Below are 20939 nucleotides of genomic sequence, written 5' to 3' on the forward strand. Positions count from 1 at the left end.
TTTCAAGTTTCGCATTTGAATCTTGAGTAGCTTATGACAAAAGTTGCCTATGCAGGTCCATGTCTTCGTATAGATCATACGGCTACATTCGGTACTTTTAAGATTGTAACAAATTCTATAAGATTTTTCCATAAGATTTTTCTATGGAAAAAAATATCCGGATAACATATTTTCCTCAAAAAAATTATCCGGCTGTAGTTTTCTTTTTAAAAATTGTACATTTTTTTCTATAGAAAATATAAAAATTCTTTAGCAAATATCAGGATATTTCTCAAATGAAAATTGGATACAAATAACATTTTTCTATAGAAAATATTATCGATCTTTCCAACATTTCCCGCAAATAACTGCCTTTCTGATCTTTTCATGACATTTTCACCCAATGACATACATTCCCACAAAATTTAACTGCGAATCTGTTAGATGTTGTTTTTTTTGTATTTTTACAAAAAAAAAAAACAGAGGCAGGCATGTCGCTATGCTTTTTGACTTAAGCCTATATATATCCAAGCAAATAATACACACCCTATTTTTTCCCGCTTCTTCAAATGACGTTTGATGGAAAACTAGTCAAGCTTGACATTAATCAATTTCATTACGATTGTTGATGCGTTATATTTGTTGTTGTTGTTTCTTAAGTTTTGGTTTTTGGTTTTGTCACTAAAAATAATAAGTAATAATAATGAATTATGTAATTTTATACCCTTTTCGTTTTATGCTTCAAAGCGTTTTGTCTTGTCTGCAATGGGAGAATGAAGAAACAAAAAACAATTGCAGATATTAAGTGATAATCTGGTCTATTTATGTTCTCTACTACGATTTGTTTTCGTATTATAATTTCTAACTAGTGTCCATAGAGGGAGAGAGGCTTCCCCGCTTCATAAACAAACTATCGTTTACTTGACAAACAAAAGAGTTTAGCCAGGAAGTAAATCGTATGGCAAGAGCTGTTTTGTAAATTGCTTCCTTTAGGAAAGCAACCCTGATTACTACTACGAAAAGGTGTCATATTTCATAAGCACGTTCTTTATGAGGCTGCAAATATTTATTTTTTCTATTTTTTCAAATATTTTCCATTCAGTTTTACAATCCAATAAGCAAACCAAATGGCAGGTAAATAGATGTCCTTGTTCGGTATCTAGGTAAATTTGCATTGGAATTTGTAAACAAGAAACATACACACTCCATAAATATGTTTTTATTTACTCTGTTATGATTCTGTAACGTGACCCCTTGATAACTGTGACCCACACAGTTTGATGTTTACTTCATGACAAAATGGGACATGTTGTTTTACTTTTTTTAAGTAAACATATTGTATGTGTTATCTACAATGCCTGATCCTTATTATGTAGAACACATGTCCTTAAGGATGGTTTTGTATTGGTTGTTAACTATTTTTAAACTTCGGAATTAGATTATATTCAGCTATTATTATTATCATACCCTTAGCCATATGGCTAGAAAGAGAGTATACAGGGTGAGATAAAAACTGCAAAAAAGGCAAAGGCCATAATTTTTTAATTTTTTTAAAATTTTATTGAATTAAAGCAAAAAAATGTCGGAAATAGCATCAAACTTTAGAAAAAGTTTAGATTTGTTCGAATTGGCCCCCTTTGGCACGAATTATGGCCTTCAAACGCCCAATGAAATAGTCACACGCTGACCGAATGTTGCTCTGCGGCATTTTGGTCCATTCCCCGCGGAAGCGCTTGCTTGAGGTGATCGACACTTCGGAATTTTTTAGTGTCAAACTTGCTTTCCAAAATATTCCAGACACAATAGTCCGACAGATTGGTATCCGAAGATTTTGGTGGCCATTGTGCGCTGGAAATGAAGCGAGGAACCTCATTTTGTAACCATTCTTGGGTGGCTCGCCCTGAGTGCGATGGCGCTGAGTCGTGTTGTAATGTACAAGATCTGCGTCCAAAATATTTGCGTGCCCAAGGCCTTAATACATCCTCCGGAATATTTTCGCGATAATGTTCGGCATTTATTCTGATGCCACGGTCGATTAATACGAGCGGAGAGCGACCATCGGCTGTTATGGCGGCCCACACCTTGAGTTCTGGTGGCCAACCGAAGGTGCACATTTTCAGCTGACCTCTTTGGCAAGTAAACACGAGCGGATCATTTTGTTTGTTTACAAACTGCTGGATAAGGAATGTTTTCTCATCGGAGAAAACCAAATTCGGCAGTTCACCACTTTCGGACAAGCGAAGCAACTCTTTAGCTCTTTTCAGTCTATTTTCTTTCTGATGCGCTGTAAGTTCTAGCACTTTTTGAAATTTCAATGGCTTTACTCCGTGCCCATTTTTCAATATGTGCCAACTGGAATATTCAGCTCACGAGCCATTTTTCGGCCACTGCGAAGCGAGTTTTGGATCAAGTGGCTTCTTTACTTTTCGAACCATTCCTGCTGATGTTGATATTTTCTTCCGTCCATGGAACGAGACACAAAAGATTTATTCACATTTAACTGCTGGAGTGCTCTAAAAATAGCCACTTGTGGTTCTCCAGCAAAATACAGAGAAATCACACAATCACGCTTGAATTCCATCACGAATAACTGTTTTTGCTTTTGTACGCTTGTAAACAATATAATGAGCTGTCACTGGAATAATTTTAACAGCTGTCGGATGAGTGGCTTAGAAATGACAGCAGTCTGAAGTTGGTTGCAGTTTTTTCATCTCACCCTGTAAAGTATAGGAAGTAGCCGATGTAGTCCAAATCTGGTACGTTGTAATATTTATATCAGTCTTAGGTCATATACGAATTGGATAGCATTGGCCAACTGCTTCGGAATCCCTCCCATAAAAGGTCAACAGTTTAAATAATCATAGCTCAAGGCTGGGGGTATACATCTGTCGGCGAAACCGACTGATACTACTTTACTTGTTTTTATTATCAGTAATTCTATCACCATTATTATGATTAGTGCTATTGTTGTTATTAATATTATTATTGACCTAATGCTTTTCTACTTCACTGTTCTCAAATATGCACATAGATCCATATGTTAACATCTCAAAAAATATGAAATAAATTAAAATAAATTGTGTCACTAGATCATCTTAACTCAACCAGAACCTACAGAATGCTCCCCACAACTACTTAAAAGGAAAGTAATTACTTTGGCGTATTGAACATTTGGCAGATACCATACCTTTGTTGTTCGGATTATGTCATATACAAATTGTTTTTTTTTTTTTTCTTTCGATTTTTTAATTATAAACAAATTTTGAATTCGAAAAATTTCAAGACAGAAACTGTGAACATGAATGAGAGATGGTGACGAATACTCGAGATGATGATGGTTCGATGGCCTCTTTTTTTTTTGGTGTATCGCTGTAGTCTTTGTGGCAAAATTAATGATGTCAGTATAAAACCTATATGTACAAGATCAGTGTATATATACAACATATAGTTCTTATTTACAGTAATTGCAAAAAGTGTGAACATATTTCCCATACATTTTCTTTTCTTTGAGGACGACTGTTTTTAGATGTCATTTTTCAAGTATTTTTCATAAAATCTCCCCAATATGTCGATTTCGTTGTTGATCTTCCTTTATTTCAAAAATGGTGTAAGTCATTTAAAAAGTATATTTTAATTTCTGGCGTCTTTTTGTCACCACAGTATATTTTACAAAGAAAAAGCGGCGACTCTTGTGCCAATTGTATTAGTATTAGGCACATTTGTGACATTAGTCTCACTTCTTCGCCATTCGAAAAAGGTAGACAAACGACACTCACACAAAAGATAAAAATAAATTAATTTGGACACTTGCCAAATTAATGTGCAAAAAAAATTAAAAGAAACAAACATCTCAGTGTATGGGTAAAATGTGTTGCGAATATACCTATAAACATTAACAATACACACAGGTATATATTAAAAAATAAATATCCTTAATGGGATTAGATTTTCAAAATTATAGGGATTCAGAAAACAATAGGCAAAATTGTGCGCTGGAAATGAAGCGAGAAACTTCATTTTGTAACCATTCTTGGGTGGCGCGTGCTGAGTGCGATGGTGCTGAGTCCTGTTGGAATGTCCAAGGTCGGCGGCCAAAATGTTTGCGTGCCCAAGGTTTTAATACACCCTCGACAATATTTTCGCGATAATATTCGGCATTTACTCTGATGCCCGGTCGATTAATACGAGGGGAGAGCGACCATCCGCTGTTATGGCGGCCCACACCATCACCATGGCCGGCGCTTGAGTTCTGGTGGCCAACCGAAGGTGCACATTTTCAGCCTCTTTGGCAAGTAAAAACGATCCATTTATTTCTTTACAAACTGCTGGAAAACGAATGTTTTCTCATCGGAGAAAACCATATTTGGCAGCTCACCACTTTCGGCCAAGCGAAGCAACTCTTTACCTCTTTTGAGTCTATTTGTGTAAAATCTTGCATTTTTTAGAATTTCAAGGGATCTACCCCGAGCTCATTTTTCAATATTTGCCGAATGGAATTTTTTTATTCACATTTAAATGCTGGAGTGCTCTAACGATAGCCATTTGTGGTTTTCCAGCCAAATATAAAGAAATCACGCTATCACGAATACCTTTTTTCTGGAAAATTCTCACCAAAATGCTTATGTACGCTTGTAAATAATCTAATGAGCTGTCACTGGAATAATTTTAACAGCTGTCGGACGAGTGGCTTGGAAATGACAGCAGTCTGAATTTGGTTGCAGTTTTTTCATCTCATCCTGTAATTATCTAATCAATTTTGGTACAACGTTTTTCTCTTCTAGAAACAAGCGAGTCTTGAAAGAATTCCGACTCTATGTTGACATGTGAAAAGTCTCATTATTGACATGACACAGTCTGAATTAAAAAGTTTATAAAAAGGAGACTTCACAGCAGCTTTTTTTTGTGCCACTGATATTCTTCTATTCTGAAGACACTCCCCAGAGTGGACTTCACAAGGAAGAGAAAGCGCATCAATTATCTTAAATCTATGGCCGATCTCTTTGAAAATTTTTCATGTCTTAAATCTGATCATAATATTACTATAAAATAAATAATTATATTTTTTATTTAACAATTAAGGATAACTACAACACGACTTACTCATTCAAATGTTTGGTCAAGGCCAATGCCATGTTCCTAAGAATTTTCTTATCAACATCAACGGCACCAGCTTCGAGAAAGCTTGTCATGTTATCAATTAGATCAGTGGTGTCCAAAATTGATCTGGAAAGGGCTTCCTTGTTATCCACCATACCAGAATCGGCGGCGCCAGCACCTTCTGTTGAATCGCAGCTCATTTTTTCACAACAAATAACAAAATTGACAGCAAAACTAGTGTCAAAAATAAAATTTAAATTAAATAAATTTGATATTATCACAAAAATATTAAATAAAAAAGCTAAGGAATACTTAAACTGAGAAGCATCAGTGAAGAAAAAAAATAAATAAAAATTGATCTATTTTTTTCCCAAGATTTATTTATGGGCTATACACGTGAAGTCCTGAAACATCAGAATCAACGACATGTATAGGAATCCATATTTTAGCAGGGGAATCCAATGCATACTTCTGAATACCCAAATGTCTACAATTAAGGATTTATAATTTGTCCGTCCGTCATGATGCCAGTATTTGTTATTAATGAAGCCTACATTTAAATCTTTGGCTAATTTTCAATTTGTTTTATTTCTCCCCTGGATAACAGTATAGTCAATGCTGCATTTCTCTTACCTTCTTAAAGATTAATAATCTTTTAAACCTTTTAAGCACACAAAACACAAGAATAACAACAAAAGTCAGGTATTTTTAAAATTGACGCGGGAATAGCAGAGCACGAAGCCGATGGGCTCGCAGTCGGCGCACAGCCCCGCCGACTTTTTTTAAGCCATCTGAGCCGCCGCCGATGCTTGCTGCTCTCATCGGCTCAAATTCTTAATAATTGATTAATAAACTTATAATTTCATAGTGGCAAGGGTATTATGTCTTTGTACATTTATTTTCTATTACAAAACCTTTGGCAACCTTTTGTATTTATGAATTTTGATGGAGTGGCAGCCACATGGTTTGCAAAAAAGTCATTGTGTTTTTGCTTGTTCATCAAAAGTAGGAGAAGTATTATTAAAAGATTTTTAAAATGTGCCAAAGATATATTAACAACTATTTATTTAAATAATTCTGTTAATGCAAAGACAAACAGCCTGTATTCTGCAATATTATTAAACAATTACAATTGTTTGTTCATCATAACAATGTGGCCGTCGAACCATTTTTATCAAATTAGTATATTTTTGTAATAATTATTGAAGTGATATAAGCAACAAATGTCCTTAAAACGTATATATTAATTTTTATTCTAACTTAAATGAATAGAAAGTCGTCGACTGTAGCCGACTTTTAGCCGCCGCCGATTCTCTTCCGTCTGCAGTCGGACTTTTTTGTGCTTAGCCGCCGCCGCCGGGAATTTCACATCGGCTTTGCCCTCTGGGGAATAGAGGTACTTAAATCGAGTTTTGACTCATCAAAGCCATTCACGGGTGCGTAATAACACTGAACGAACAAGTAAACTGATGACCCCCCCTCCCCCCCCTCCAACTAACTCCGTAAATCAAAAGTCGACTTTCATACACCTATACGACAAGAACTCGCTTGATAAATAAAGAAAAATTAATTTACATAAAATTCTGATAAGAAAATAAACCATGCCGAAAACTACATAAAACAACAGGCTTTAATATTAAGGCAACATTTGAAATAGTATTTTCTAGTCGTTTGAAACATGGCCATGGCATAAGACTTGTATTGAGGTGGTTGGTGTGTAAATTTGTGCAATTCTTTTTTTCCATCTCCTATAGTAAGGCTAGAGAACAATGTTTGCTTCGTTAAAGAACAAGATAAAGGAGGAAACAGGCTCCGAAGTGGTGGGTAATGCCGCATTGACTCCTGGCATAACGCCACATCAGCGTTCGATGATTCATTCCAACACATCTAACAATAACAATCGCCTAAAAAGTCGTGTTTCCTCCTCTATGAGCATCACATCCAATAATGACGAAACACAGGTATGCAGCTTTTTTTGTGTGTTGGCCTTAAGCTTATCACAATAACATACGATTATCTCTTGTTTTTATCTTTTTTTGACAAGAACGAACAGGCACTGCGTCAAGAAATTGCCAACTATCAGACACGCCTACAACAACTGCAAGAAGAAAAACTAAGGGTTGAGAAAACCAATGAGATCCTATTGGAAACAGTCAAGGTGGCGCAAACACAAAAGGATATTTACTGTGAGGAGCAGGAGAAGATCCAGAACATGCAACAAGGTGAAATTGAAAAACTGCGTAATCTGCTTTCGTTTAGAGAACAGGAGGCGGTCGATCGTCTCAATGCCATGAGGCAACATCAACAACAAGTGGAAAATTTAACATCGGAATTGGAAAGACTTAAACACTGTGAACCCCAGTTAGAAGAGATAAAGGTGAGTTTTAACTGGCTTAACCAAAATTCATAAACTTACTTTGTGCATGTCTCCAACAGGATGAGTTACAACAGCTGATGCATTCATCGCAACAAGAAAAAAATAATTTGACCATCACCTTGGCTGCCATCGAAGAAGAGAATCGACACCTTAAAATGCGTTTGCAAATTGTTGAACAGACTCGCCTGGAAGCTCTCGGCACATTTGGAACAGATGAAAAGCTACAAGCTTTGGTACAAGAGCGAAAGCACTTGGAACAACGTCTCGAAGAGGCCCATTTACAACTGTCCGATATAAAAAGTTCATGGATGGGTCAAAATTTGGCACTTGAAACACAGGTCAGCCGTTTGTCCAAACAAGTCGCCGAGGAAACCACCGAAAAACGAAAAATATTAAAACAAAAAGACGACCTCATCGAAAGGGTCAAGCATTTGGAATTTGAGTTACTTAAAAGCACTGAGGAGATAAAACAAAGGGATGATAAGGTAATAGAGTGCGAATTTTATTTCAATTCGTAAGATATTTACAAATTGTGTGTGTTACAGATTAAGCTATTGGAGGAGGAAATCGATGAACTGAATGCAGCCTTAAAAGAATGCCGCGAAGAAAATGAACAGCAAATTCTGTTCGAACGCAGTAAAGTTGTAAGTATGTCACCGCAAGGTGATGATTTATCCTGGGATGATATGTGACTAACAACAACAGCAAAAATACACAACTGGCACGCTTAGATTAAATATTTCAAAATTAGTTTCTTTTTTAACCCAAACCACCAAAGAAAATATGTATGCTTACGTTTGCATATAGGTACACAAACTTTGTTTTTATTTATTTTATTTTGTTTTTATTTTTTTAATAAAATGTTTTGTTATTTTAAAGAGAATGCGACTTTCTTTGTTCTTTAACGCTTTCGCCATGTTTATCATTTTTGAATTGTTTCGTATATTTGTTGTAATATTCACATAGGAATCACTAGAATTACAAAATAAAGAGTTACAAAACAGATTGGAAGCCGCCGATGAACGTTTCGGCGAATATGCGGCCAACTCAGCAAATGTCACACAATCCCTAAGACAGCAAATAGCCGACCTACAGACTCAAATAAACGAAACCCAAATGATGTTGGAAGCAGAGAAAGAAGAAAAACTAACCGCCTTGTTGAAAAACGCCGAAATTTCCCAAAGCGAGGAATTATTGAAGAAAGAGCTGAGACAAGAACGGGACGAAGTAAATGATATACATGAACTTAACAAGGATTTGGAATCCCAACTGAAGTCCAAGGAGCAATGCATACAGGAATTGCAAACCACACTCTCGTCCAATGACAAGAAACTGAAGGAGTTCGATGAAATGCAAAGGGATGTAATTGAAAAGAACAAGGTATGTTGCTAATAGCCAGAGAATCCAATAACATTTAGTAATTGTCATACTTTTTTCAGACCATAAAAGTTCTGAACCAGCGTGTAAACGACTTGAAAAAGACCCTGCAAAAAGAATTTACATCCGCCAAAGTCGTGGGCATTAGTGATGAATTGTCATCTGCAGATGGCAGGAAGGAGGCGAAGTATACACTTGCTGAAAATCCACGTTGTCAAAACTGCATTTCCATAGACCCGGCTGCGGCTGGGGGACAAGGAGGTAGTGTTATAATGGATGAAGTTAATTTCAAGTATTTAAAACATGTTATAGTTAAGTTTCTCACCAGCCGTGAGGTAAGCAAATGTAAAAAAAAAAAACAAAAGTAAGTCTCTAAAAATATAATTTTAGGTTGAAGCCCGCCATTTGATAAGAGCCGTTGCAACTCTTCTTAAGTTAACAAAAGAAGAAGAGAAACTCCTACATGATACCCTCAACTGGAAAATGAGTTGGTTTGGTTCGAGACCCGATCATGGCCGTGGCCAAAGAGCCTTTTCCATACCGCCTAGTTAATAGCATTGAATCTCTCGTTCGCTCTCTCTCATTTCGAGACAACAAGCTTTAAACTATTTCATCAAGTCGTATATATATTTTCTATCATTTAACTGATCTCTGTCACCACTCGAATTTGTATTTTTCATTGCTACACTTTCTCTTCGATAATAACTATTATGTAAAAGTATTACAGTATTTTATATATCATGCATTCCTTACATTGTTAAATATTATATTTTTTATTTTGTTTTTTTTTTTATTATTATTATTTTTTAATTTATAGTTGTTATTATTTATATAAAATAAAGAGTATTTTTAAAAGTTGTATTTCATTTTTGTGGTTATTAATGTTCAAGGGATTTTTGAATACTTTCTTTCCAATGAAATACTGAAATAAGATAAAGGTTAAAACAAGCTAACTGTCAAAACAAAGTTGCGCAAAATTTGTATTTTTTGTTTTCTTTTTTCTCTAAAAATGTAATAGAGAAATATATGGCGTGTATTATAACTCAAAATTCCAGTAAATGGAGTAATTTTGACACTTGGATTTCTAAAACTTAACAAAACCTAAAATAAGAATTTTTTCCCCAATAAGAATTGTGGTGGGCGATTTTTTTGCGCACAATTTAATTGTTTTATACAAACCAACGGCAACACTGCTTTTACGCTTCTCCGCTTACGTTCTCATTTAACAAGGCCGCTCTCATTGTGCTGTCATTCAAGAGGTTATGTCACAACAGCTAACACTTGTTCATTGAAATAGGAACAAAAATCGAACGGGAGTAATGTCTTTGGGTAATTTTGGAAGAATTGCTGTTGGTTGGTAAGCTTATCATTTATTTATCATGCAATTATGAAAAACCAGTTGTAATACTAACATAATATTGCACATTTCATTTGAATAGGACTATTTTAACTGCTGTTGGCGTCTATTCGTTTGTGCTATCCAAAGAATCTGTGGAAAAACGTCGTTACGAGGATATGCAAATTCGTGATCGCATGAAAAAGGCAAATATTGGAGATTACGAATCAGTTGGAACGAGACGATTCAACGCTTAAAGGTCAAGCAGTGACATTTTTGGCGCGCCCTCATTCCTAACAAATACACAGAATTATCTTTTTTTCAATTGGGAACAATTTACACGTGCTTAAATTACAATGGCTATGCCCCAGATGAACCTGAGTGCCGCCGAGCAGGCCAAATTGCAAATGATGCAAGAAATGGAAATTGAAATGATGTCGGATTTATATAATCGCATGACAAATGCTTGCCACAAAAAGTGTATACCACCACGCTATGGAGAGGCTGAATTGGGTAAGTAGTCCTAACTCTATTTACCTCTAGTTCCCAAAAAATAAACACTTTGTTTTTGTTGTTTCTCCTTTAGGTAAAGGCGAAATGGTTTGCATTGATCGCTGTGTTGCCAAATATTTGGACATCCATGAGAAGATTGGCAAAAAACTAACCGCCATGTCCATGCAGGATGAAGATCTCATGAAGAAAATGTCCAACTAAGCGGATGTGTGGCACATTTACATTTATTTATGTACTATATTATGTATGCTAAAGCAATATTTGCTTAAATTTCGTGGTTACTCTAATTTTGTTGTAGTTCCCTGTTTGAATAAAATGTCATAGAACCTCCCCAGTTTTTAACTGAAATTTGTAATGTAACGTGATAGTTCCGGTATCAGAATTGATATGTCCTAAAAAAGAAAAGTTTCTAGTAAGTTAGGGCAGCAAAGTTATATTAAAGTAAATACTTTACCTCTAAATTATTTTCAGGACTGCTTGAATCTGTAGAATCTAAATCACTTGTTTCCACTGAGTTCTCCCAATCGGTTTGATATTCTTCATCCTCGTCATCCGGATTGTTTTCCTGTTCCGCCAGGTCATTGTTTGTCACATCCTCTTGTTGGTTACTCTCATATAATATGTTATTATGCTCCTATAATTAAAATATTGTTTTAAATTGAAATTAAACAAACAATTTGTGCCGTGTACTACATGCCTTTAGTTTTTCATGTAAAGATGGCAAACCACACACTGGATTATCACAGATATTAAGCATACGTATATGTTCCAAAGATTTGGGGAAATCATCTGTTGGATATGTTGAAATACAATTGCAATTGAGAAAGACATATTGTAGTTTCTTCAGATGTCTGAGACAATTTGGTAAACATGTCAAGCGATTGGATTTCACATTGAAATGTACCAAATTTGTCAGTTCCCCCAATGAATCGGGTATTGTTGTTAGGCGATTATTTTCCAATGTTAGCCAACGTAGCCTTCTTAAACGGGAAATACTTGCAGGCAGTTGTTGTAATAGATTCCCTCTGGCACCCAATGTCTCAAGCCTATCACAGTTTCCCAACTCTTCCGGCAATTCCAATAGGCCGGTGTTATTGCACCAAAACGTTTCCAATTGCGTTAATTGACAAATTTCTCGTGGCAATTTTGCTATGGCATTACAGCTAATATTTAATGATTTCAGGCTTATCAGTTGACACAACTCCCGGGGAAATTCACTCAGTTGATTGTAGTCCAATGTTAGTATTTGTAGACTTGTAAATTTGATCATGAACGATGGCATCTAAGGGGAATTGTTGCACTTTATTTGATATTCAATAAGACAAGACTGTTTGAAATATGGTCCGCATACCCTGGTCAATTGGTTACGATTCAAAAATAGTTTTAGTAGAACTTCACATTTTTCCACCAAATCTGGAACTTCGGTCATTTTGAAATGTGACAAATTTAGGGTGAACGATTTCTTGCAGATTGCATCCTCACAAATGGCCAAAATATAATTATTCCGAAGAAATTGATCAACAATATTCATGTTTTTTTTCTGTTCTTTTGTTATTCTATCAAAACAAAAAATTGTGCTTTTTGTTAAACCTAACGTCGGTGGGAGGGAACGGTGATGTTATGATAAAAACATGAAGACAACTAAAAGCAAATTTAAAAAAATATAGAAAACAAAAAACGAATGAAATGAATCTACAAGATACGCGCGGACAGCAGGCAAGCAGCTGATGCATTCATCACTCAACGTCACAGCAATAGGAAATTCTGCCTAAATTGGATTTGATTTGTTCGGCAGATAGTCGCCTTCTTCCGCATAAAGATTTTAGAACGATGCCTGTATTTTCTACATTGGGTAAAGGGATCCGGTTTCAACGCGTCTTGAACCCACACTTTCGGGTAAAAATTTGAGACCCCGGTTCGCGTCCCAAGAAAAAATTGTTTCCCGGAATCAGGGTAAAAATACCTACCTCTGGAAAAAAATTTCGAAAAAATAAAAGAGTTTTTACTAAACTAGAGTTGTTCCCCTATTTATAATGCAAGCCACACACAATACAACTGGTTGTACAACTTCGAGAGATTGTATTCAAGATAGTATGTTGTATACATTATACGGAAATTACTGTAATTCAGTGGCCATGCTCTCACACGCTCTTCTATTGTGATGCAAAAAATTGGGACCCGGTTCATTCTGCACTTCCTGTCATATTTTGTGAAAACAAGCAATATAAAAACCATTTATGCAGTATACAGGGTGAGATAAAAAAAACTGCAACAAAGTCAAATGCCGTAATTTTTACATTTTTTTAAATTTTATTGAATGAAAGCAAAAAGAAATCAGAAAAACCATAAGTTTTAGAATACATTTAGATTTGTTAGAATTGGTCACCTCTGGCACGAATTAAGGCTTTCAAACGACCCATGAAACCGTCACACCGTGGCCGAATGTTGCTCTGCGGTATTTTGGCCCATTTTCGGCGAAGCGCTTGCTTGAGGTGATTGACACTTTGGAATTTTTTAGTGCCGACCTCGCAAAATACTCCAGACACACCTCATTTTGTAACCATTCTTGGGTGGCGCGTGCTGAGTCCTGTTGGAATGTCCAAGGTCTGCGGCCAAAATGTTTGCGTGCCCAAGGCTTTAATACATCCTCCAGAACATTTTCGCGATAATATTCAGCTTTTATTCTGATGCCACGGGCGATTAATACGAGCAGAGAGCGACCAGCGGCTGTTATGACGGCCCACACCATCACCATGGCCGGCGCTTGAGTTCTGGTGGCCAACCGAAGGTGCACATTTTCAGCTGACCTCTTTGGTAAGTAAACACGAGCGTGACATTTTGTTTGTTTACAAACCGCTGGACAACGAATGTTTTCTCATCGGGGAAAACCAAATTCGGCAGTTCACCACTTTCGGCCAAGCGAAGCAACTCTTTAGCTCTTTTGAGTCTATTTTCTTTCTGATGCGCTGTAAGTTCTTGCACTTTTTGGAATTTCAATGGCTTTACCCCGAGAATATTTTTCACTATTTGCCGAATGGAATATTGCGATGTGATCAGCTCCCGAGCCATTTTTGGTCACTGCGACGCGGGTTTCGATAAAGTCGCTTCTTTACTTTTAAAACCATTTCTGCTGATGTTGCTGTTTTCTTCCGTCCACTTCCTTGACGCCAGGCTACGCTACCAATATCACGTAATCGGTAACGAGCGATGGTACGAAACACAAAAGATTTATTCACGTTTAAATGCTGGAGTGCTCCAACGATAGCCACTTTTGGTTTTCCCCCCAAATATAAAGAAATCACACTATCACGCTTGAATTCCATCACGAATAACTTTTTTCCGGGAAAATTCTTACCAAAAAGCTTTTGTACGCTTGTAAACGATATAATGAGCTGTCATCGGTATAATTTTAATAGCTGTCGGACGAGTAGCTTAGAAATGACAGCAGTCTGAAGTTGGTTGTAATTTTTTCATCTCACCCTGTATATTTATTTGGATATCCAAGGCATTAGAGGCATTGAATATTATACAATCTATTCCGATGCAGTCTTGAGGTGTAGAAGAGCTCTGGGAAATTTGCACACTACAACGAATACGAATCGCGTTGTAAGGTATATAAATAAACCTGGCAATATGGGATACTAACAGGCCAGTGCCAATATTCGATTAAGAAGTACCAACTGTAACATTGAATGCTTTGTGAGGATGAAAAAAATCTCTTTAAACTACAGATTTCTTAGCGGCTATTTGTTGTGTAAAGTATTGGTTATTTATTATTATTATTATTTTATCTTCATTTCTACTTTATTTCATTATATAAAAAAATGTGGGAAGAAATATAATACATGTTCGTTATAGATTTAAGGTAAATATGTATATTGAATGCTATGTTTTTCTTTTTTTTAATATAACTATTATTGAATACCTATCATTCATGTTTTGTCATTTTAGAAAAGTTTCTTCAAGTTTATCTTAAACGGTGTAAAGCTATAATTTTCTATTAAACGTCCCAATATAAAATTGTTCACAACAAAGAACACGCCACCCTGTAGGCCAATCCAATAGAATGTGTTCCACGACTTGAATTCCAACAAATAAGCGGGTAGTAGCCACAGACCTTGAAACACCAACCATATGCCGAAATACATGCTGCATTGTCTTAGCGACATGCCATGGAAGTTATTGATGCAGAGTGGCAGCAGGGCTAAATACCAAATGAAATATTGTGATGTTACCACGGTATTAAAAGTGACCATTGTATAGGCTACCGCAAATATGGCAAATGGCAGGGTCTGGCGAAATTGTCCAAAACCTACACTTAAATATAGTATCAAAAGGATTTGTGGCAGCAAAGTAAGCAGTTTTTGCAGGCCACCCGGACTCATTGCTTGACCACTGTCGCCACTACCTAAATATTGCATGAGAAAATATAACGAAAAATTATGTCGTATATCTTTGCGCACAAAATGATACAAATAAGCTTCATAAATATATTGCCAGCCATAGAGTCTATAGAAGAGACCTGTTACTAGCACCAGACTCAATAATGTTCCTAAGATTAAGATTAATTGTTGGATATTGGGAAATAGAACTACGCGCATAAAGTCTTTAATCGATTTCACTAATCTACTGGATAATGTCAGAAAATAAGCTAAGCTAAACAATAGAGGATACAAACGTAAATGTATGGCAAAGCCATGGACCAGACCGGCTGCAAATATCAACCAATTACGTTTCCTAACACTATTGCTACAGTCATCTGATTTAATAATTAAATATAAAGTGAATATAACAAAGAAGCTGGAAAAACTATCACCATTTCCACGCGTTGAGATGACGGCTGTCAAAGGATTGTATAGCCAAAAGCAGGCAGATGCTTTGGCAACCTTCTCGGGACTGTTGCGCGAATCAGAATCCCCATAGTTCAGTTTCGATGAAAATTGTGATCCCCTGCCATACTTGGTGAGAAGACATTTCACAGCCTTGTTGCATTGTGACTGTAGCTCATTGCGTACTATAACATATATGAGCAGGGCCACTAGTATATCAAAGCAGGCATAGATAAATTTACCCATTTCATGATACACCACCACATTGGGTATTTGCATAAAGGCCAATATGGGACTGTAGCGATAGGTATGGCGTCGGAAAGGGCTGTTGCCCAGCAGCATTTGCCGGGCTCCATCAGTGACCACAATGTAATCCACATCCGTATACGGCACCTCGGCGTGTTTATCTTGAAATTGGCCATAGATAATCAAACAAATGCGTATTAGTATTGACAGTATGATATGTGAACGGAATGTTATGGTTAGTAAATGTTCTTTGATTCTATGATAAAGCACTAATGGTCCTCCCATCTTTAACGGACAGTGTGATGTAGTAATGCGCCACTAATTTCAAATAATAGATTAGCAGGTTTAATTGATCCCCTTTGGTTTTCAGACTGGCAAAATTCACTTTTTTCGTTTTTTTATGGTTTGCAAATTTATAATTTAGTTTTCATTTCTTTGGCAGCCGATTTCAAACAATCTTTAAATAATTGAAACTCTTTGTCACAGGTTTTGTGTTGAACATTCAAATCCCTCGTTACACAAGCTGCATAGACTGTAGCCGATTCGGCACATTTTCCTAACAATATTGGATAGTTGCGCAAACGTTGCTTCGCCTTACGCACCGATTCCATTACTTGTGACGTTTTTCAAATACAACTGAATCGGGGGCCGCAAATGAGGTCTCGAAGAAGATGTCGTACAATGGTCGGGAGAACAGGACCAACAGTGATCCGGTAATGAAAGTCAATTGAAAGGCACGAGGATTTCTTTGAATCCAGTTACGCTTTGGCAACTGAGCGGTGCGTTTTCTCTGTGTAGCCTGTTGGTCTAGAATGTCTTGCAATTCTTTGGGTGGTTTGTATGGCGGCGTTTGCATTATTTATCTGAAAGTAAAGATTTCAAAAAATGTGGATATTAAAAAAGAAAAGAAAGAAAAAGAAAGAAAAAAGAAAAATATTTGGGAAGTATGAAGAAGTACGATTTACTAATATCCTACAGCAAGGGATATGTATAATCGTGCATAAGCAGGCATAGAAGAATTTAATAAAAAAATTATTAATGGAATCCGCACTTTCCCAAGTGCTCCAAAGCAAAAAGCAAATGAAATGTTTCTGTGTCTGACTGATTTAGACGACACGAGAATGTCATGTCTTGCACATTACTTTCAATTTTATTTTCCAATTCACGATGCCGGCAAGTGCCTCTTTAATCTCACAAAAGTACCCACCTCAAATAACTTGTAACTACTGTTTTTCTTTTTGAGGTTCCTCGTCGGATAGATATGACCGGTTTAAATCGATACCAGAGCAACACAATGACGTTTGGTGCCACTTCAGGCAGCAAATTCGCATTTGTTCCAACACCTCCTTGCACTTTTCTTCCTGGTAATTGTTTTCTAAAAAAAAAAACAACAAGCAAACAATTTCATTACATAACATTACAGCAGAAACAAACAACGGAAACAATGCTATATTTACCTTTCAAACAGGCTTGTATCCTACAAGCGTTTGCCTTACAAGGATCCTTTTTGGTATTATATGACATATATGACAAAAGTCGTCAGTTCGTCTCCGTTGTGAAAAGCATGCAAAAATAATTCTTCTCCTTGGTTTTTTTCGATATTGGGTTTGTTCGTTTACCTTGTCATTAGATAATTCTGATACTAAATGTGACGAAAAGTTGGTTATTCATATTCATTAAAAACATAAAGCAGGTTATCGCTGTAATAATTACCAGTACTCTCTTTGTCATCCACTTGACAAAGCAGCTCTCTCAATTCCCTTAAGACATTTGTTAAATGTCAATTGCGAGTTGAAATATAGTATTATGAAGGAACACACCTATTGTTGCGTAAATCGTAATCGATTTTTGTCGATGTTACCGCTGAACCGATTATAATATGAAGTTTACACGGGACATTGCAACTGAGTTCTGGCTTAATTGCAAAAAATGAGAAAATATTTGAAAGGGTTATTTCATCGATTTTAGGAGGAAAAATACATAATTTTACCAAAAAAGGCGTTGATAGTAAAAACGAAAAAATGATATCGAAAATAATGACGCTACCAAACAGATGAAAAACGTATGGTACAATAAGGAGGTAGAACAGCTTTATAAAACTACAGAAATACAGCCCTGAGGCTAAACCCACTTCCTATTAGAATGGTTCAAAATTATACGTTGTGTTCAATATCTTCATCTTTCTCCTCATTTTTTAAGCCGAAAGGTGAATGAAACGACTGGATTTATTTCCAAAAAATATGATCCAGACTATTCAATCCTTAAATTTTAAGCCAAAAATTCTTATTACCTTCAATCCGCACCCTGCATTTTACGTTTCTTACAATCATTGATTATGATATGTAATTTTCAACAATTTTAACCAAAATAAATATTTTGTCATTCAAAAATTTCATTTCCAAAATTGGTTTGACAGTTCATTGTCCAGCATATATATGTCAAAAATTTTTTAATGTTTTTATTTTTTAAATATATAAATTATTTTATATGTTTTCATATACGACGTCTATCGGAGGTTCTTATAATATGTTTTTTCACCAATTTTTACAAATTTGGATAATTTTACATTCAAAATGTTCGTTTCCAAAATTGGTTTGACAGATCATTGTCCCAGCAGCTGTGTCGATGCCGCTACCTTTATTCTTTAGAATTTAGAAAGTAAAGTAATGCAATCAAATGTTTACAATTTTTTCAAAATAATCCATTTGACAAAATCTCATTGTAAAAATTTATATTTATAAATCCATTGTATACACAGAAACAAGAGATAAGAAACTGTATTTTATTCAGTTAAAAATTACAAGGTAAATTACAGAAAATGCAGAGATGGATAGTCTTAATTTTACCATGTGTATATCGTGATGTATTTGCCTATATCACCATCTAATATAAATCATAATCACGAGTTTGGTGTAAACACATCTTAATACGCTGAAACTAACATTCGATATTTTCCCCTCAGCAATCGACTTATCGATAGTTGACTTCGACTTGTCAGTGCATAAATTTACTTTTTTAGAATATTAAAAAAATATTAAAAAAAAACTAAATAAATAGAATACAAAATATCCAATTATTGGACGTCAAAACAAAACTGGGTCATATGGATTGCCTATGTGTCCAAGTGGCCAAATGATAATACAAGCCTGAACTGCTTCTAAAGTAAGAAGAAGAATCTTTTGCAACTGTCAGAGAAGGAAGAACACGCGAAGGAAGTACGGAAACAATCAAGAGTCGCTTTTGAGATATCAATTTGGTGGCTTGGAGGTGCATTTTGCCCATTGCATTTCGTTCCCACAACCAAATACTCGGAAAATGCCATCCAAGAAGAAAAAGTATAATGCGCGTTTTCCAGTGGTAAGTTGTTGTGTTGCTGCGGCTGAGGGACAGACATACAAACATTTCATTTAGTTAGTAAAACAAACAACAGCCAAGCCAATGAATTATGTTTTTAGGGGATGACGGGCGGTCGGTTGGCACAACAAACAACAATAGCTAGTTGTTATGATTTCTGAAAATTGCAAAATGATTTTAAATACGTTTATGTTTTCTTTTTCTAATCGTAGGGACGCATCAAAAAAATCATGCAAAGTGACGAGGAAGTCGGCAAAGTGGCTCAAGCTGTACCCATCATAATCTATATCCTTTTCAAAACAGAAATGAAAATTTCATTTTTCCCATTATTTTTTTTAAGTATTTCAGAAGTGTGCCTCAATTGTGTTTTGTGTTTTCCTTAACTGTGCAAATATTGTGGGCTTTTTGGTCCAACTCTTATTTTTTTCTTCTGTTTACCTAGGACATTAGAGCTGTTTGTGGAATCACTTTTAACAAAGACCCTAAAGATTACCAATTCACGTAATGCCAAGACGCTGTCAACATCACACATGAAACAATGCATTATGTCGGAACAACGCTTCGATTTTCTACGCGAACTGGTAAGGAATATACCAGACATCAGTGTAGCAGAAGAGGCGGCGAATTATATTGAGGAAGACAATCACAGTTCTCCAGATGATCCATATGGCGATTCGGATACACCCTTTGACTTGAGTATGCCATCAACATCCGCGGTAAGGAGTTCGTTGACACGCCAACATCATCAGGGTATGGCAACAAATGGTCAAAATGGTGGACATGGCCACGAGTATCCCAGAAATTATTTAAAGAGATCAGTGAGTTCCAATGCCAATTCCGTTATTATGCATACCACATCGTTGGCAAATGCCACTGGAGTTGGTTACAGTTCAACAGAGTGTTTGCCGCCAAAGCTTTCACGTTCCGAATCAACTCCAGTTCCTCCTCCACCTCCTACACATCCCCAAAAACAAACGTCCACGCTGCCGCCAGCGTCGTCACATCCACGACTGAAACATCAATCATTTTCAATGCCGTCTAGTTGCATTTCGAGCAACAATAACAAACCAAATAACTTTCCACAGCAACTACGACCGCCCTCACAACAGACTGCCATACCCGCACCAATTGTTAGCATTGACTACTGCAATAAGCCTGTGGTAAAAATCGACTACAGCAATTTGCCACAAATCACTTCGAATGCGGCGACATCGGCTCCCATGAGTGCGCCCGCCAGTATGTCCAGCAATGCTAGCGCGTTCAATTTTACAGCAGAACCAGTTATCAATATTGACCTCTCAAATATTGTGACGACAGTTGGCGGCACAAACACAAAATCATCGACACCTCCGGTGGCCACAATAAGCATTGGCACCACCCCACAACAATCTCGTAATTCCAAAACAGCAATGGCGGAGCCATTCGATTCCTCTTCGGCAAACGTAAAGCCTGCTGCAACCATGACGACTAGCACAGTGGTAAATAGTGGTAACAGTTCCTGTCTGGAACTGGACGAAGACTATGACAATATATAAGGATGCTGCTGCCTATATACTGCTGTGCGATATAAGCAATCGGATTTGATGTAGACTTGAATATATTTTCGAAATACATAATCGTTTACGTCGAGCTTGTGTGGGCCGTGTTGATCAAACCACATTGAATGTTCAAAACTGCGTTTTGTAAGAGAAACAAAAACAAATAAAAACCCCATCCCAAAAACAAACTTGCAATTCCCATTGATCCTTTTTTCTACCCTATTTCCGATATTGAAATGAAATGCACTGATTCAATTTATAGATTTGTTTACTTTGCTTTAAAATGTATTTTT

The 20939-nt window shown here is 36.3% G+C and overlaps 7 protein-coding genes across 8 annotated transcripts in view; 3 read left to right on the forward strand and 4 right to left on the reverse strand.

Moving 5' to 3' along the window:
- Positions 1 to 5850, reverse strand: part of LOC101897375 (centrosomin-like) — a 52496-nt gene extending 46646 nt beyond the window's left edge. The window contains exons 1-2 of one of the 2 annotated variants that reach the window (XM_059123560.1): positions 5710 to 5850; positions 5080 to 5310 (exon numbers count right to left, since the gene is read on the reverse strand). In XM_059123560.1, coding sequence (XP_058979543.1) covers positions 5080 to 5276 — 197 coding nt within the window. In that variant the 5' untranslated portion in view covers positions 5277 to 5310; positions 5710 to 5850. The remainder of the gene's footprint in view (positions 1 to 5079; positions 5311 to 5709) is intronic. The other variant, XM_059123555.1, reaches the window with a different exon arrangement.
- Positions 5851 to 6576: 726 nt separating this feature from the next.
- On the forward strand, positions 6577 to 9602 carry LOC101889505 (golgin subfamily A member 1). Its single transcript, XM_059123666.1, has 7 exons — positions 6577 to 7037; positions 7121 to 7453; positions 7513 to 7938; positions 7999 to 8097; positions 8420 to 8833; positions 8893 to 9165; positions 9221 to 9602. The coding sequence occupies exons 1-7, from the start codon at positions 6846 to 6848 to the stop codon at positions 9380 to 9382; spliced, it is 1899 nt and encodes a 632-aa protein (XP_058979649.1). The 5' UTR covers positions 6577 to 6845; the 3' UTR covers positions 9383 to 9602.
- A 467-nt stretch (positions 9603 to 10069) lies between these two features.
- LOC131802858 (mitochondrial import inner membrane translocase subunit Tim10) lies at positions 10070 to 11011 on the forward strand. Its single transcript, XM_059123567.1, has 3 exons — positions 10070 to 10187; positions 10270 to 10679; positions 10753 to 11011. The coding sequence occupies exons 2-3, from the start codon at positions 10523 to 10525 to the stop codon at positions 10878 to 10880; spliced, it is 285 nt and encodes a 94-aa protein (XP_058979550.1). The 5' UTR covers positions 10070 to 10187; positions 10270 to 10522; the 3' UTR covers positions 10881 to 11011.
- On the reverse strand, positions 10886 to 12513 carry LOC131802857 (leucine-rich repeat protein SHOC-2-like). Its single transcript, XM_059123566.1, has 4 exons — positions 12031 to 12513; positions 11377 to 11961; positions 11134 to 11313; positions 10886 to 11071 (listed from the first exon to the last, which is right to left on the reverse strand). Exons 1-4 carry the CDS (start codon positions 12208 to 12210, stop codon positions 11018 to 11020), a joined length of 999 nt encoding a protein of 332 aa, XP_058979549.1. The 5' UTR covers positions 12211 to 12513; the 3' UTR covers positions 10886 to 11017.
- Positions 12514 to 14569: 2056 nt separating this feature from the next.
- LOC101890169 (GPI mannosyltransferase 1) lies at positions 14570 to 16039 on the reverse strand. Its single transcript, XM_005191676.4, has one exon. It carries the CDS (start codon positions 16037 to 16039, stop codon positions 14627 to 14629), a length of 1413 nt encoding a protein of 470 aa, XP_005191733.2. The 3' UTR covers positions 14570 to 14626.
- Positions 16040 to 16098: 59 nt separating this feature from the next.
- LOC131802859 (uncharacterized) lies at positions 16099 to 16500 on the reverse strand. The gene has a single exon (XM_059123568.1). It carries the CDS (start codon positions 16363 to 16365, stop codon positions 16168 to 16170), a length of 198 nt encoding a protein of 65 aa, XP_058979551.1. The 5' UTR covers positions 16366 to 16500; the 3' UTR covers positions 16099 to 16167.
- A 2266-nt stretch (positions 16501 to 18766) lies between these two features.
- LOC131802974 (dr1-associated corepressor homolog) lies at positions 18767 to 20834 on the forward strand. Its single transcript, XM_059123814.1, has 3 exons — positions 18767 to 19111; positions 19321 to 19393; positions 19547 to 20834. Exons 1-3 carry the CDS (start codon positions 19070 to 19072, stop codon positions 20641 to 20643), a joined length of 1212 nt encoding a protein of 403 aa, XP_058979797.1. The 5' UTR covers positions 18767 to 19069; the 3' UTR covers positions 20644 to 20834.
- Positions 20835 to 20939: the final 105 nt, after the last annotated feature.

Source organism: Musca domestica, unplaced genomic scaffold (assembly GCF_030504385.1).
Source record: "Musca domestica strain aabys unplaced genomic scaffold, Musca_domestica.polishedcontigs.V.1.1 25, whole genome shotgun sequence".
Classification (NCBI taxonomy): Eukaryota; Metazoa; Arthropoda; class Insecta; order Diptera; family Muscidae; genus Musca; species Musca domestica.

Bases quoted from the DNA above. Each gene is read 5' to 3' on its own strand.
- LOC131802857 (XM_059123566.1), bottom strand. From the start codon at position 12,210: ATGAATATTGTTGATCAATTTCTTCGGAATAATTATATTTTGGCCATT. The intron at 11,962-12,030 runs GTATGCGGACCA...AATTCCCCTTAG, and splicing joins ATCGTAACCAATTGACCAGG to ATGCCATCGTTCATGATCAA. The intron at 11,072-11,133 runs GTAAAGTATTTA...TTTCTTTTTTAG, and splicing joins GTCCTGAAAATAATTTAGAG to GACATATCAATTCTGATACC.
- LOC131802974 (XM_059123814.1), top strand. From the start codon at position 19,070: ATGCCATCCAAGAAGAAAAAGTATAATGCGCGTTTTCCAGTG. The intron at 19,112-19,320 runs GTAAGTTGTTGT...TTCTAATCGTAG, and splicing joins ATAATGCGCGTTTTCCAGTG to GGACGCATCAAAAAAATCAT. The intron at 19,394-19,546 runs ATATCCTTTTCA...TCTTCTGTTTAC, and splicing joins AGCTGTACCCATCATAATCT to CTAGGACATTAGAGCTGTTT.
- LOC131802858 (XM_059123567.1), top strand. From the start codon at position 10,523: ATGGCTATGCCCCAGATGAACCTGAGTGCCGCCGAGCAGGCCAAATTG. The intron at 10,680-10,752 runs GTAAGTAGTCCT...TTTCTCCTTTAG, and splicing joins CTATGGAGAGGCTGAATTGG to GTAAAGGCGAAATGGTTTGC.
- LOC101889505 (XM_059123666.1), top strand. From the start codon at position 6,846: ATGTTTGCTTCGTTAAAGAACAAGATAAAGGAGGAAACAGGCTCCGAA. The intron at 7,454-7,512 runs GTGAGTTTTAAC...TGTCTCCAACAG, and splicing joins CCCAGTTAGAAGAGATAAAG to GATGAGTTACAACAGCTGAT. The intron at 7,939-7,998 runs GTAATAGAGTGC...TGTGTGTTACAG, and splicing joins TAAAACAAAGGGATGATAAG to ATTAAGCTATTGGAGGAGGA.
- LOC131802859 (XM_059123568.1), bottom strand. From the start codon at position 16,365: ATGGAATCGGTGCGTAAGGCGAAGCAACGTTTGCGCAACTATCCAATA.
- LOC101890169 (XM_005191676.4), bottom strand. From the start codon at position 16,039: ATGGGAGGACCATTAGTGCTTTATCATAGAATCAAAGAACATTTACTA.